At 40.2% G+C, this 14,576-nt stretch overlaps 1 protein-coding gene across 15 annotated transcripts in view; it reads right to left on the bottom strand.

Moving 5' to 3' along the window:
* The window catches only part of LOC132013626 (nuclear body protein SP140-like protein), a 68,757-nt gene that overhangs the window by 26,157 nt on the left and 28,024 nt on the right, over nt 1-14,576 (bottom strand). For 11 of the 15 annotated variants that reach the window (XM_059393679.1, XM_059393681.1, XM_059393680.1 and 8 more), the window contains 5 exons: nt 9,419-9,484; nt 8,938-9,021; nt 5,621-5,707; nt 5,093-5,197; nt 4,236-4,289 (listed from right to left, as the gene is read on the bottom strand). In XM_059393679.1, coding sequence (XP_059249662.1) covers nt 4,236-4,289; nt 5,093-5,197; nt 5,621-5,707; nt 8,938-9,021; nt 9,419-9,484 — 396 coding nt within the window. The remainder of the gene's footprint in view (nt 1-4,235; nt 4,290-5,092; nt 5,198-5,620; nt 5,708-8,937; nt 9,022-9,418; nt 9,485-14,576) is intronic. The other 4 variants (XM_059393685.1, XM_059393684.1, XM_059393691.1 and 1 more) reach the window with 4 other exon arrangements.

Here is a 14,576-nt window from a genome sequence, read left to right as displayed (position 1 = left end):
ACTGTATATTTTTTCCTGCTTTGTCAAAGATTATTTGACCATAGAGTTGCAGGTCTATATCTAGGCTCTCTACTCTGTTCCACTGGCCTATGTCTGTTTTTGTGCCAATACCATGTTATCTTGGATCACAGCTTTGTAGTAAAACTCGAAATCAGGCAACATAATATCCCCAGTTTTGTTTTTCTTTTTCAACTTTTCCTTAGCAATTTGGGGTCTCTTCTGGTTCCATACAAATTTTAGGATTATTTGCTCCAGCTCTTTGAAAAACACCGATGGAATTTTGATCGGGAAGGCACTGAAAGTATAGATTGCTATAGGCAGTATAGACATTTTAACAATGTTTATTCTTCCTATCCATGAGCATAGAATGTTCTTCCATCTTTTTGTGCCCTCTCCAATTTCTTTCATGAGGGTTCTGTAGTTCCTCGAGTACAGATCCTTTACCTTTTGGTTATGTTTATTCCCAGGTATCTTGTGGTCCTTGATGCTATAGTAAATGGAATTGGTTCTCTAATTTCTCTTTTTATATTTTCATTGTTAGTGTATAAGAGAGCAACTGATTTCTGTACATAGATTTTGTATCCTGCCACATTACTGAATTGATGAGTTCTAGTAGTTTGGGGGTGGAGTCTTTTGGGTTTTCCATATAAAGTATCATGTTATCTGCGAAGAGAAAGAATTTGACTTCTTCTTTGCCGATTTGAATACCTTTTATTTCTTTTTGTTTTCTGATTGCTGTTGCTAGAGTTTCTAGTACTATGTTGAACAACAGTGGTGAAAAATTTTGAAATCTCTTTTCTGATGTTCCTCCCTGCATTGTTTACTTTTTTCCTTGCAAAAGAAACTATAAAGAGTAGAAATAGCAAAATATACTTGAGAGCTTTGTAATTAAACCAATTGCTATGCATTAGAAATAAACAAACCAGTGTTTCAGAGTAGAAATAAACAAACCAGTGTTTCAGAGTGCAGGCACAGATCCAAGAATATAAGGAAAGGCACATAAAAAGGACATTTCAAGTCATAAAGAAAAAACATTGGGGTTATTTCTTGAAATTAGTGTCTCACATCATGCACAAAAAATGTGAAATATAGGTATAAACATTAAAAAGTATTAAGTACTTCTGATATTCTGAAAGCAAATACAAATATTTTTTAAAATTTTGAGGTGGGAAATATCTCCATAAATTTTAAGTATAGGCTAGAAACCATAAAAGAAAAGCCTGACAGATTTTACTACATAAAATTTTCCAGCTTCCTTAAGACAAAAGATAATACCAACCAAAAAGAATAACATCAAACAACGCAAAATAACAACATATAACAGCAAAATGTAGTATATATATTATTAGTTCTATGCTTGTTCAGCATGGTTAAAAAAAAAAAAAAGCCAGCAGGATTGTATCACCAGCAAGACACATGCACCAAGCATTTTTTGGAGGAAATCAAATGACCAATAATAACTGGAAAATGTTCAACCACAACAAAAATGAAAACAATGCAAATTAAAACAGGAATGAATGGTAAACTTTTACAGGTAAAATGTTACAGGTAAAATGTTAAATGTTTGTAAAGTTTTGTGCAAGAAATACTGCTCTAAAGTAAAGAAAATCTAACTGTATGAATAGATTTATTCAGATTTATGATAAAATTCTAAATGTGTTAATATATGCCTAGAAAAAAATCTGGAAAGATATATGTTAAAGTTTACAAAGATCATATATTTTATTTTTTAATATTTAAAGATTAATTTATTTATTATTTGAGAGAGCATATGAACACACATGCACATGGTGGGGAGGGGCAAAGGGAGAGGGAGAAAGAAACCCAAACAGACTCCAAGTTAAGTGTGGAGCCTGACCCCAGGTTCGATCCTATGACCCTGAGATCACCACCCAAGCCAAAACCAAGAGCCCGATGCTCAACCAACTGCACCATCCAGAAACCCAACAAAGATCATATATTAATAAATAAGTAAATAAATAAATATGTGAGCATTTTGAAAAAAAATGTAAATTGCTATTTTAAAAGATGTGATCTAACCACATTCCTTTTTTCATTTTTTGGTCTTATGAAAAGTGTTAGTTCTCTATTGCTTCTGTAATAAATTGCCATATGCTTCATGGCTTAAAAGAATACAAACTTATTATCTTACAGTTCTGAATGGCAGAAATCTGACACAAATCTCATAGGGCTAAAACCAAGGTATCTACAGGGCTTTGTTCCTCACTGGAGGCTACAGGATTTGAAGGACCCAGGTGACTAGATTGCGGCCACCTACACAATCCAGGACAGTCTCCCCATCTCAAGATCCTTAGTTTAATCACACCCTCAAAGTCTCTTACCATGTGAAGTAATCAGTTACAGGTTCCAGAGATTAGGACTTGGATGTCCCTGCTTCTGTTGATAGAAGATCCTTAGGGATCATAGCACTCCCATGTATGTCACGGGGATCTCCTCCATTAGACAGACCCTTCCACAGATCTTTCCTATACAATCATGTATCTATTGTTTTACTTCTGTGGACATGGCTGAGGGGATCTGTGAGTCACATACTTAATCCCTTCAAAGAACCTCTTCCTCGTTGACTGAATACACTGACTGTTCACTACTTCTGGCGCATTAGCAGAAAGTTGTAAGGCCATACTCTTGGTTATCACTACAGACCACACTTTTCCTGACAGTGAAGCTCCAAATTTTAGCACCTTTTGCAGCTTGGAAAGGCTGAGACCTTTTCAAATCATCAAATCCTGAACCATGAGAGACTATGGACTCTGAAAAACAATCTGAGGAGGGGCACCTGGGTGGCTCAGTGGGTTAAGCTGCTGCCTTTGGCTCAGGTCATGATCTCAGGGTCCTGGGATCGAGTCCCACATCGGGCTCTCTGCTCAGCAGGGAGCCTGCTTCCTCCTCTCTCTCTCTCTGCCTGCCTCTCTGCCTACTTGTGATCTCTCTCTGTCAAATAAATAAATAAAATCTTTAAAAAAAAAAAACAATCTGAGGGTTTTGAAGGGGCGGGGGGGTGGGAGGTTGGGGGAACCAGGTGGTGGGTTATTAGAGAGGACACGGATTGCATGGAGCACTGGGTGTGGTGCAAAAACAATGAATACTGTTTCGCTGAAAAGTAATAAAAAATTTTTTAAAAATCCTGACTCCTTTTGCTAAGCAGTTCTTCCTTCAATTTACCTCTTTCCCCTTGCATTTTGCTATAAGCAGCAAAGTGGAAACCAGTGGCACCTTTATCACTTTGCTTAGAAACCTCCTTAGCTATATATCCATAAAATTTGGCCTTCCACACTATCAGCAGGACAGAATTTTGCTAAGCTTTTGGCCACTGCATACTAAGGCTTCCCCTTTCTCTAGTTTCTAAAAACATGTTCCTTATCTCCTTCAAAGTGTCACCAGTGACACTTTGAACTTCTACCAAGTCCTCATGATGATTTGGATATCCTCTAAGACAAAATAGGTTTTCTCTACCATGTTCTGCACTTCCAAGCTTTCTCTAGCAGAGTCTGCAGCCCCATATTTCTAACAAACTGCTTAAGGCAATCTAGACATTTTCTATCATTCCACTTAAGATTCTTCCCTTTGCCCACTGTCCAATTCCAAAAAACATTTCTACATTTTTAGGAATGCATTACAATTGCACTCCACCTCCAATAACCAAAGTCTGTATTATTCTTCTACTGCTGCCATAACATGACTACAAATTTAGTGACTTACAACATAAATCTATTATCTCACAGTTATGTTGATTAGAAGTCTGACAAGGGTCTCTCTGGGCTAAAATAAAGATTCCAGTAAGCTTTCATTCCTTTCTGGAGGTTGTGCAGTAGAATACATATCTTTGACCCAGATTCCAGAGGTCATCCATATTCCTGGTTCTTTCCTTCCATCTTCCTCCTCCTCCAGCCAACAATATGATATCTCTGTGTGACTATCTTCCATGGCCACTCCCCCTCTCTCCACAGCTAGGAAGACCTATTCCATTATATTGGGTCTACTCAGATAATCCAGAACAATCTCCTCTTCCAAGGTCCCTAACTTGATTATATCTGTAAAATCTCTTTTGCCACATAAGATAATAGGTAATACAAATTCCAGAAATTAAGATATGGACATCTTTGGGCAGATAGCATATTATCATCACTTAATATTGTAAATAGTAATAATGCAATTCTAGCATTAAAAATCTCATTTTTAACATCAAAAGCAAGTAAAATCTTATGTACTCTTACTTCTCTTCCTCTTGAGTCTTCCCGAAGAAGAGGTGTTTTCAAGATCCACAGTATCTAGAGAATTGACAGGTGAGGGTGAGGAAACAGAACTCAAAAACAAAATTACACATTTTAGGATTACTCATACTGCAGAAGACTTGAATTTATAAGATGTTTGGGTTATTTCTCTCTCCCTTCTGAAGGGACTAAAAACCTACTGAGTTCAGAAGTAGCAGTCCAAGATGGGCCCCAGGTCTTCTTTTGTTTCTCAACAGTCCTTGGAAAAACACTGTGAAATACCTTTGTACTTCACTTTACTCAGGAACATTTGTCCAGGTATTAAGATTAAACAAAATCTTATGTGAAAATATTTACAGGAAATCACTAGATAAACCAGCAACATGCTAGAGGGCATCCATCAAAAATATATGCTGAGTTAAGGATAGTCTTTCCTCTTGACATCACTAGTGGCATCACTAGTGGCATCACTAATTATCTTTTGAGATTTTTCTAAGGTTGTGACAAAAAGACACTGCTATGTACTAGCAGAAGTATGCTTGGCTTTCTTGGGCTCCACAGAAGATTGGGTGTGACAGGGATGGAAATCACTTTATAAATGCAAGTGTTCATTATTAGTAGACTAATGTAGTAAACATGATACTGCCATCTTTAAGTGTGTATTTCTACTACAACACTCATGTGTAATTGGCAGGGCCATCCTGTTAAACAAAACTTTCTTATGATCTCTTGCCTCTCTACTATTCCCAAAAGGGTCAGGTCAAACAAAACAGGGAACAGGATACTGGAATGGACTGGACCACCTGCCACTACCCAGCCCCTAGAGCCACTCCCATACCATAACTCTCCGGTGGCCTTACCCCTCATGTCACATGTTTGGCTACTTTCAGGACCTTCTGGCACATCTTTTGAAAAGCACATAACACAGGAACACTTTTCATTTCCATCTGCTGGTAGCTCAGCTTCTGGGCCAAAATGTGATGTATGAAGACTTTAATTTACCTCAGGTACCCCCTTTTCTGTAGCCTTCTTGATCGCCCCTTCTCTGCTTCTTCCTCTGAAATCTTCCACTGACCATCCCCATCTCTGGCCTTTCCTTTAAGTCTCCCTTTTTCCTCCCTTGTCTTTTTCTCTTTATCAGCTCTGTTTCTGTTTTTCTTTCTTTTTTTTTATTTTTTATTTTTTATAAACATATATTTTTATCCCCAGGGGTACAGGTCTGTGAATCACCAGGTTTACACACTTCACAGCACTCACCAAAGCACATACCCTCCCCAATGTCCATAACCCCACCCCCCTTCTCCCAACCCCCCTCCTCCCAGCAACCCTCAGTTTGTTTTGTGAGATTAAGATGTTTCTGTTTTTCTTATTCTATAAGTCATAATTACCTTCTCCATCACAGAGTAGTAGTCTGGAGCTAAGCTCTTCTGATTCTTCCTCTCTATTCATTTGGAGAGTTTCTAGTTTTCCAGATACTAAAGAGAAGCAAGAAAATTACAGTCCATGGATCCTGAAAGTGACCAGGGAAGAGCTTCTGGTGCTTTCATGTTGCACCATGATATCCTGAGCTAAAAGAAGACTACACCTGCTCCAATAATCACAACCTAGAGCTGCCAAAGGCATGCTTTTCCCATCTTTTATACCTCATTCTGCTTTCTTTTATTCCTACTTTTCTACCTGTAGCCTCAAGAATAAAGGAAAAAGATCTTATCCTTTCAGGAAAAAAACAGCTATTCTTTGAAAATAGTAAAAAGTAATTATGAGAACAGTTCTAAACTCATCCTAGTTGGTCCATCACTACTTACATCACTAACCACATTTAAAGCCAGCCAGTCAGTGACAACCTCACACTTCTGAAAATCAGCCCATCAGCAAGAGCCGCATTCCAGAAAGCCTGTTTTTATGACTAAACGATAACCTAGTTATAAACACTCCCCAGGTCTGAAAGTCTGCAGTTCCTGAACTACAAGCTTCCTAAAACTCTATCTAAAAGCAATTTCCTTTTAAAAAGAAACTATATTCTCTAAGTACCAGACCTCCTTCCACCATGCATCTTGCTTATGGCATGATGGTCTATTCCTCCAAAAATGGATTTCCCACCAAGCCATCTTGAAGACTCTTGTTTAGCAACACCATGTGGGATCTTTGAGCCAATAGGCCCAATCCACTGTTTCTTGTGCCCGACTCAGATTGGGTGACTGATAAATCCATCTCAATAATGACTTGAGCTCTGCCTTGTTTCATTGATTTCTTATTTCTGAATTAATTTTTTTTTAAGATTTTATTTATTTATTTGTCAGAGAGAGAGAGAGCACAAGCAGGCAGAGTGACAGGCAGAGGCAGAGAGGGAAGCAGGCTCTCCGCTGAGCAAGGAGCCCAATGTGGTACTTGATCCCAGGATCCTGGGATCACAACCTGAGCCAAAGGCAGTGGCTTAACTGACTGAGCCACCCAGGCATCCCCTGAATTAATCTTATTACTTAAATATGTATATGCAATTAGACACAAAGTAGTTAGACACTTTGGTTTGGAGGTGTAGCATTTAGCAAATATTCTGTTAATATTTTTTATTCTTCTACTGTTTCATTTACTCTAACTTTTGTCTATTTTCCAAAAGGTTTTCTTATGTGTGTTTGTTTGCTCTTGATTTTCTTGTGCTTCTTGAAAGCTGGAAGGAAGTGATCCAAAGCAAATAGATGGAGACACAGACCTGAGAAGTCCCCTATGCAAAACTTATTGATGGATGTGGGTCCATTAGACAGCAGCTAGTGTGTGCAAAAATATTTGGTCACCCTTGGCCTTGAGTCCCTCTCCAAAACCTCTCATCAATTTGAGAAACAAAATCATTTTGTTTAGCAAATAATCTGAGGTCAACTGCTATCATGTTATCAATCATACGTTCCCTTTGCAGTCTCTGCTCAATGGATGAACCCAATACTCCATTCACTTGCAGAACACAATTCTCATCAAGGACTGCATGTGGTGACCTCATTGCTACTTGCCATGGCTGTGTCCTGGTTGAAGCTACAGTCTCCCCCTGAAAGAACTCCACTTCTTCTTTGTACTCTCAGAATCAGTCTTGCACTTTTCTTAATAAATGGCAAAATTTCACCAAAGATAACTTTGAGTTTCAAAGGAGAAGTCTGGACATGTCAAAAGTAAACAATGCTTTTAGTAGTACTTCTATAAGAGAAAGATGACCAAAAGTTCCCATGTCCCAACCAGTAACTGCTAATTTAAGACCATCGTCTAACAGTTTCTTTTCTTTTAAAAAATCTCCATAAATTTAATAGGAAGGATCTATTTTGCAAATGAAACTACCAGATTAAGGGGTACCTGGATGTCTCAGATGGTTAAGCAACTGCCTTTGGCTCAAGTCATGATCTCAGAGTCCTGGGATCAAGCCCCATGTCATGTTCCTGGCTCAGCGGTGAGTCTGCTTCTCCCTTTCCTGCCCCCTGCTCCTGTGCTCTCTCTCTCTCTCTCTCTCCAATAACTAAATAAAATCTTGGTTTCACTTACTTCTGAAACATAAGGGATAGCATGGAAGACATTAGGAGAAGGGAAAAATGAAGGGGGAGAAATCAGAATGGGAGAGGAACCATGAGTGACTATGGACTATGGGAAACAAATGGAGAGTTTTAGAAGGGAGAAGGGTAGGGGGGATGGGTGACCCTGGTGATGAGTATTAAGGAGGGCACAAATTGCATGGCGCACTGGGTGTTATACACAAACAATGAACACTACATCAAAAACTAATGCTGTACTGTATGGTGACTAACATAACACAATAAAAAAATAAAATTTTCTATCATTAATAATTAAGTAATTAATTAAAATAAAATGAAACTACCAGATTAAATATAAAGGAAGAATAACTTTAGAATTCCTAGAAAATTCTCCTACGCATAATCAATTTATAATTGATTTGAACATTAGTATGTCTACACTATGCATGATTTGAAGTTGACAAAGTAGGTACAACTCACTTCTCTGTAGTACCTAACCCAATTACTATAACTCTTTTCTAAAGCCAGATTCTTTTCTTTAATACATTTATGCTCAGCTTTGTTTGATGTCCCATTTGATAAGAATATGTTACATTATTTACTTGGGAAAGTCAGTGGCTCAACTGGACTGGTATTTTTCTAGAAATGTACTTAAGTCTCATTGTAGTAGGCAGAAGTCTCAATGTCCACTCAATATTTCCTTCCCTGACCCCAGGGACTGCAAATATCATGAGATGTTACCTCTATTTTTAGGTTGTGCATATGGCAGAGTTGATGTTAAGTAAAAGAGATAATTAACATGATAGATAACCAATGCTGGTAAGGATGTGGGAAAAAGGAAGTCTTGGTGCACTGTTTGTAGGATTGTAATGTGGTATAGACACTATGAAGAACAGTATGGGGGTTCCTCAAAAAAAAAAAAAACCTAAAAATTAAAACCTCCATATCATCCAGCGATTCCACTTCTGGGTATATATGTGATGGAAACAAAATAAGTGTGTCAAGGAGCTATCTGTGTCCCCATGTTCATTTCAGCATTGTTTACAATAGCCAAGACATAGACAACCTACATGTCCATCAACAGAAGAATGGATAAGGAAAATGTGATAGGTAGATACATATACACACAATGGAATACTATTCATCAATTAAAAAAAAAAAAAAAGAGGGAAATCCTGCCATTTGCCCTCCCTTACCTGATTCACTTTCTGGTAATGAGTTCAAGTCTTCCTGAGGTTCTTCTTCATCACACATTTCTAAACAGGCACTGTTACCTTCTGCTGAACAGAATATAATCCCTTAGAGGATCCAGCATACGACCAATGGAAACAATAGCAGAAAAAAACACCCTGACAATCAAGGTGGCTCAAGTAGCTTCCAGGTGGGAATGTCTCTGACCTCAGACCCTCCTGCCTTTGAGTTCACCTGGCCTGGAAGTTAACATGGCTCATGTCACTATCACCAGTGGCTGAGAATGGTTCACCCATCTCCCTCCCTTACCATACACCTAATTCCCTCTCTTTTTGACCCTTTTCACTTGGCTTTACACATTTCTTCTGTATGAAGAAGTGAAGAGGAAGGGAATCAGTGGAGGAGGGAAGAGAAGGGATATTTTCCTCCTTGTAGAGAGAAAAACAAAGATTTGGTTGGTAAAATGGAAATTGAAATTGTACTTACCTTCCCCGTCACATAGCACTTGCCTGGGCACTTCCACTGGTTCTCCTTCACTGATCATCTGGGGAGCTTCAGGATCACAGGACCATGAAGGGAAATAAGGAAATGAGCTCAGCCAGGATGTTCAGAACACAGGTGAGCTGCCCTTTGGGAAAAGGGACATCTGTTCCAAGGACCCCACTTGAGATCCAACTGAGCCCTTCTTCCTCTGACTCCCCTACTCTCTGCTTCTCCATTTCCTTCCCATAGATCTTCCTCCAGAGATTTCCACTTCTGCACTAGGAAAATATTTGTGCATCTTTGATTTTGTGGGCTCCACTCCCCCGACTTCTTCTATTTCTTTACTTTTCTATCTTTTTGTTTCCTCAGTGGTGATCTTAATCATTTCTTTCCTGCTTATTCCTCCTATCTCTCTTCTTCCAGGTCTCTCTAATCCCTAAAACAGGGTCCACCGCTTCTGTCACTGTCTCTCTTGATTTCTTCCCCTTCCAACTGGCATTCTTTACTTGTAAAGTGGAAGTTTTTCTGCTTTAGGCCCTGTTCTGTTTCCCCTGGGACTCTTCTTACATGACCCACATTGACCTCTGTTAGCTTCACATAGCCACTACCTGCAATGAGATGCTCAGGGCATGGGTCCCTGCTCTTCCTCCTACTTGATCTTAGGGAAAAACAAGTAATCTTCATCTGTGCTTCCATGCCTTTCTCTAAGGAGAAATAATAGCAGTTTCCCTAGCCCAAGTCCTAAAGCCTCACTTGCCAAAGTATTTTGGAGATTGAAAAAAAAATAAAAAGCACAAAATAATCCAATAACATGATGACAAAAGCTATAATTTGGGTTCAAGGGCCCTTGATCTTTCCTTCTTTTTTTTTTTAATTTTTTTAAGATTTTATTTATTTGACAGAGAGGGATCACAAGTAGGCAGAGAGACAAGCAGAGAGAGAGAGAGAGGAGGAAGCAGGCTCCCTGCCGAGCAGAGAGCCCGATGTGGGACTTGATCTCAGGACCCTGAGATCATGACCTGAGCTGAAGGCAGAGGCTTAACCCACCCAGGCACCCCTTGATCTTTCCTTCTGACAAGAAGATCTCAGAACCACATTTCATCTGAAGCCTACAAGTTTATGACAATATAATAATAATATTAAGCACTAGGTATATACTTAATTAACTTTTGATTCTTTATAGAAAATAATAAGTAGCCAGGGGTTAAAATCACAATACTGAGTCCTTCCTATAAATAGACATAAAGAGTGTGAAGGAAAAAAGGCACTGTCTTTGCCAGTATTTATCTACCACAACATGAAGAGGGAATACATCTGTTCTAACAATAAGGGCCATGCTGTTCAGCTCTGAATTTAGCTGCCTGATACCCTGCAGCCCAGGGCTGGCAATCCCTTCCTTATCTTGCCCACATGTTGGTGGGGAACTCAAAGCTTCCTGAGGCTCTTCTTCCTCACGGGTCTCCCAGTAGGCATTGCCATGCTCTGCAGAAAGGAATGAAACCCCTAGTCATCTCAGTACAAACCAGGGGAGATCATCATGAGAAAACTCCCAGCGAAAGCATGGAACACTCGGGAATCTGCTAGGTGGGGCTGTTCCTTTCACAAACCATCTGGTCAATCTCTGGGCTCACCTGGCCTCAGGGTGACTCACTCCTGTTGCCTAAGGACCATCCACCATCTTCCTCCCCTTGTGTATACCTAATTATGTCCCCACTTCTCCTCAGAGTCCTGGGATCGAGCCCCACATCGGGTTCTCTGCTCAGCAGGGAGCCTGCCTCCTCCTCTCTCTCTGCCTGCCTCTCTGCCTGCTTGTGATCTCTGTCTGTCAAATAAATAAATAAAATCTTAAAAAATAAGAAAACAAAAAAATAAATTCAATTTAATTAGCATATACTGTATTATTAGTTTCAGTGGTAGAATGTAGTGATTCATCAGTTGCATACATTACCAGTGTTCATTACCATACATACCCAGTGTTCATTACTTCAAGTGCCCTCCTTAATACCCATCACACAGTTAGACATTTCTCCAAAGAAGACACACAAATGGCCAACAGACTCATGAGCAAATGCTCAACCTCATGCAGCATCAGGGAAATACAAATCAAAACCACAATGAGATACCACCTCACACCAGTCAGAATAGCTAAAATTAACACCTTAGTTTTCCTCTTAATGAAGGTCTTATGTTGGACCCAACGTCTTTGGGAATGTGTGGGACTCCTGGGGCTTCCTCTTCGTGTTCTGACCACAGGACCCCACCTTAACTGCCAGGTGGCTTCCCACAACTGTTCCCTCAGTGACATATCCACTGCTGCCCACTCTGCCTTTTCTGCTTTGCCCTTGCAAAAACAATCTGCATGCCTTTCTGTGCTTTGTTTTCCCATTCACAAAACAGGGGTTACAACAGTTTATATACCTGTGTCTTAAAGTTTTTCAAAGATAAAAGGAAGTCTCCCACAACCCAGTAATCTGATGGAGACTGTCAGAAACTTTGCACACCTGTCTTCCACACTTTGTTCTCTTTCTCATTTTTACCCTTCCCACATGTGTCTGCCTCTTCTGTTTCCACCTCTGTTTCACTCTTGGGATCTCTTGGCACTCCTCTTTATCTTGATTTGTTTCTTTCCCCATGTCTGTTCCCACCTCCCTTTTTTCCCCATCATGCTTCCCTGGTGCTGTGGTTTTATTTCTTCTTCCTGACGCTTATCTTGGGGATTAGAAAAGGCATCTCTGAGATGGTATCTAATATCTACATGATTTCACCAGATTAGTGAGTGAATGGGCAGGTAAACTGTCCAAGCACAGGGCCAAGCCTGTGCCAAAGCTCAGGTGAGAAAGAGTAATCAGATAATTAAAATTACTAAACAAGTTTTATACAAATTTTTGAGGTAATTGCAGGACAGACATGAGGCTGGACCGATGGGGAGGAAAGTGGATTTAATCCTTCTGACAATAGGAAGTTATCGACTTAATGTAGGAAAGTAGAATAGACCAACCTGCATTTTCAGAGTCCTCTAGTTAACCTGGAGAGATTGTGTATGAGGGCAACATGACTGGAAGGAAGATATGAGACTAGAGGCTGTTGCTCTGGTTCCAGAGAGAAGAGACACCTGGCTAGAGTGTTTGTTTCGGGTATGAAGGGGAATGGATGGGCAAGAGACAAGTTTGAGTTATAGCTACTAATCTCGATGACTGATGGGCTATGTGAGTTGAGGGAGGGGGATGAGTCACTGATGACCCCTAAATTTCTGCCTGAGGAATGGAACCTCTCCCATTGCCTGGTAGCAGTTCAGACATCTCTTTAAAATCACCTCCATCTGTCCTTTGGAGAGCTTTATGCTTACAGTAAACTGAAGGGAAATGCAAAAATGACCAACCAGACGTGACAATAAGGGAACAGAGCTCAGGAACCTCATGCTGAACTCTGGTGTTCAGCACTCGGGTGAGATTCTCCTTGGGAAGGAGGACCTCACCTAAGACCTACCAGAGCCTCCCTCTAGCTCTTCTTCTTCTGTTATCCTTCATATACCTCCTTTCCTTCTCATTGTTCTGTCACCACACACTGTTTCTTCTGTACCACGAAAGACTGGACATCTCCATGAATCCCTGGGCTTCCCTCTTGGGCTTTTTCTTATTCGGGGCTCTTCCTTGCTCTCTGTTAGTTTTCCTACTCGTGGCTCAGTTTTTCTTTCTAGATCTCTTGCCTCCCACATGGTAAGTCCCAATCCTGCCAGCTCTTTCTGCCTTTCCTTGTTCTCACTACTGAAATATATTTGTTAGGATGAGGGCCTTCTTACACTGGGCCCTGAGCCACTGGCCTAAGTACCTGAACACTTTCTGGGTTCCCCTGTGTGAACTCTGCCTTGGTGATCCTGGCCACCCTGAATGTCAGCCTCACATGATGATTACCATAGTCCTTCCAACTTGGGTAACTACTTTGACCTGGTAAAAGACCCTTATACACTGCAGTGCTCCTATTTCTTTATCTATAAAATAGGAAGAAGCAATAGTTTGTCTCCCTAAATGCATAAGTTTGTGAAGATGAAATTATATCTTATTTGCCAAAATTCTTTGAAAATCACAGTAACATAATAAAAACTATTTGACAAAAATTTTAATTTAGGGTGGAGAGCCGTTGATCTGAAGGACTATGTTTCTTCTGGGCTTTTTCCAGTAGTAGGCACAAAATAATAACATTATCAATAAATAGGATAATGCTTAGTTTTTATTCTCTGGAGAAGCTAAAGGGTCTGTGGGTATAAATCCAAGTTTTTAGTATGAATAAGAATGAAAGACATCCCCCTTCTTCAGCAAATCTTTCCCCGAGTGTGTATTTGGGAACATTTATGTGATTCATGGGATTCCAGAACATCCTGGATTTTTTCACTGTGGAGTGTGCTGAGGGTAAAATGCATCAGGAAACACCAGCTTGAACCTCAGCCTCCTGACACCCTGCAGCTGAACACTGGCAAGCTTCCCCACTTCTTTGCTGGGCCCACGCCTTGGTGGGGAGCATAAGGCTTCCAAGGCTCTTCTTCATCACTAGTCCCCCAACAGTCCTCGCTATCCTCGGCAGAAAGGAATCTCAAAAGGAAATCTCACCGACATCTCAATTTATGACCAAGGGAAAATCACAGCAAGAAAATAAGAAAAACCAAGAAACCCTGAGAAACTGAAATGCCCCGTTCCACAAGACAACCTGACCCGAGGTTATGTTCGCTTCAGTAGCTTTCACTAGAGGCTGAGAATAATTCACCCATCATGGGAAAATATTCCTCTTCTTACTTACACACCATCCTTTTTCTATTCTTCCCTTTTCCGATTCTGTAAATCTAATCACTCCCTGCCCTCAGTTTCTGCTGTTGTCTCTTGGAGCTTCTCTTTCTCTTGGTGTGTTTCTCTCTTGTTCTCTGCTCCTGCAACTTTCCCCCTTGTTTTCCCCTGATACTGCTCCTCCTCTCCTACCATTTGTCTCTCAGTTCCTGCCTAGCTTTCTCTAAAGACAGGCCTCCCCAAGATGGCTTGTGTTAAGTAAGACTTAACTAGAATGGAGGAAGTTACGCCAAGGGCAGTGGAACAGAAAAACAGTTCTAAACAAGGCACATGGAAAAACTCAGATGTGAAGGAGATATCTAACAATTAAAATCATTGGGGAAGAA

This window comes from Mustela nigripes, chromosome 3 (assembly GCF_022355385.1).
Source record: "Mustela nigripes isolate SB6536 chromosome 3, MUSNIG.SB6536, whole genome shotgun sequence".
Taxonomy (NCBI): Eukaryota; Metazoa; Chordata; class Mammalia; order Carnivora; family Mustelidae; genus Mustela; species Mustela nigripes.
This window is presented reverse-complemented; position numbering and strand designations above follow the sequence as displayed.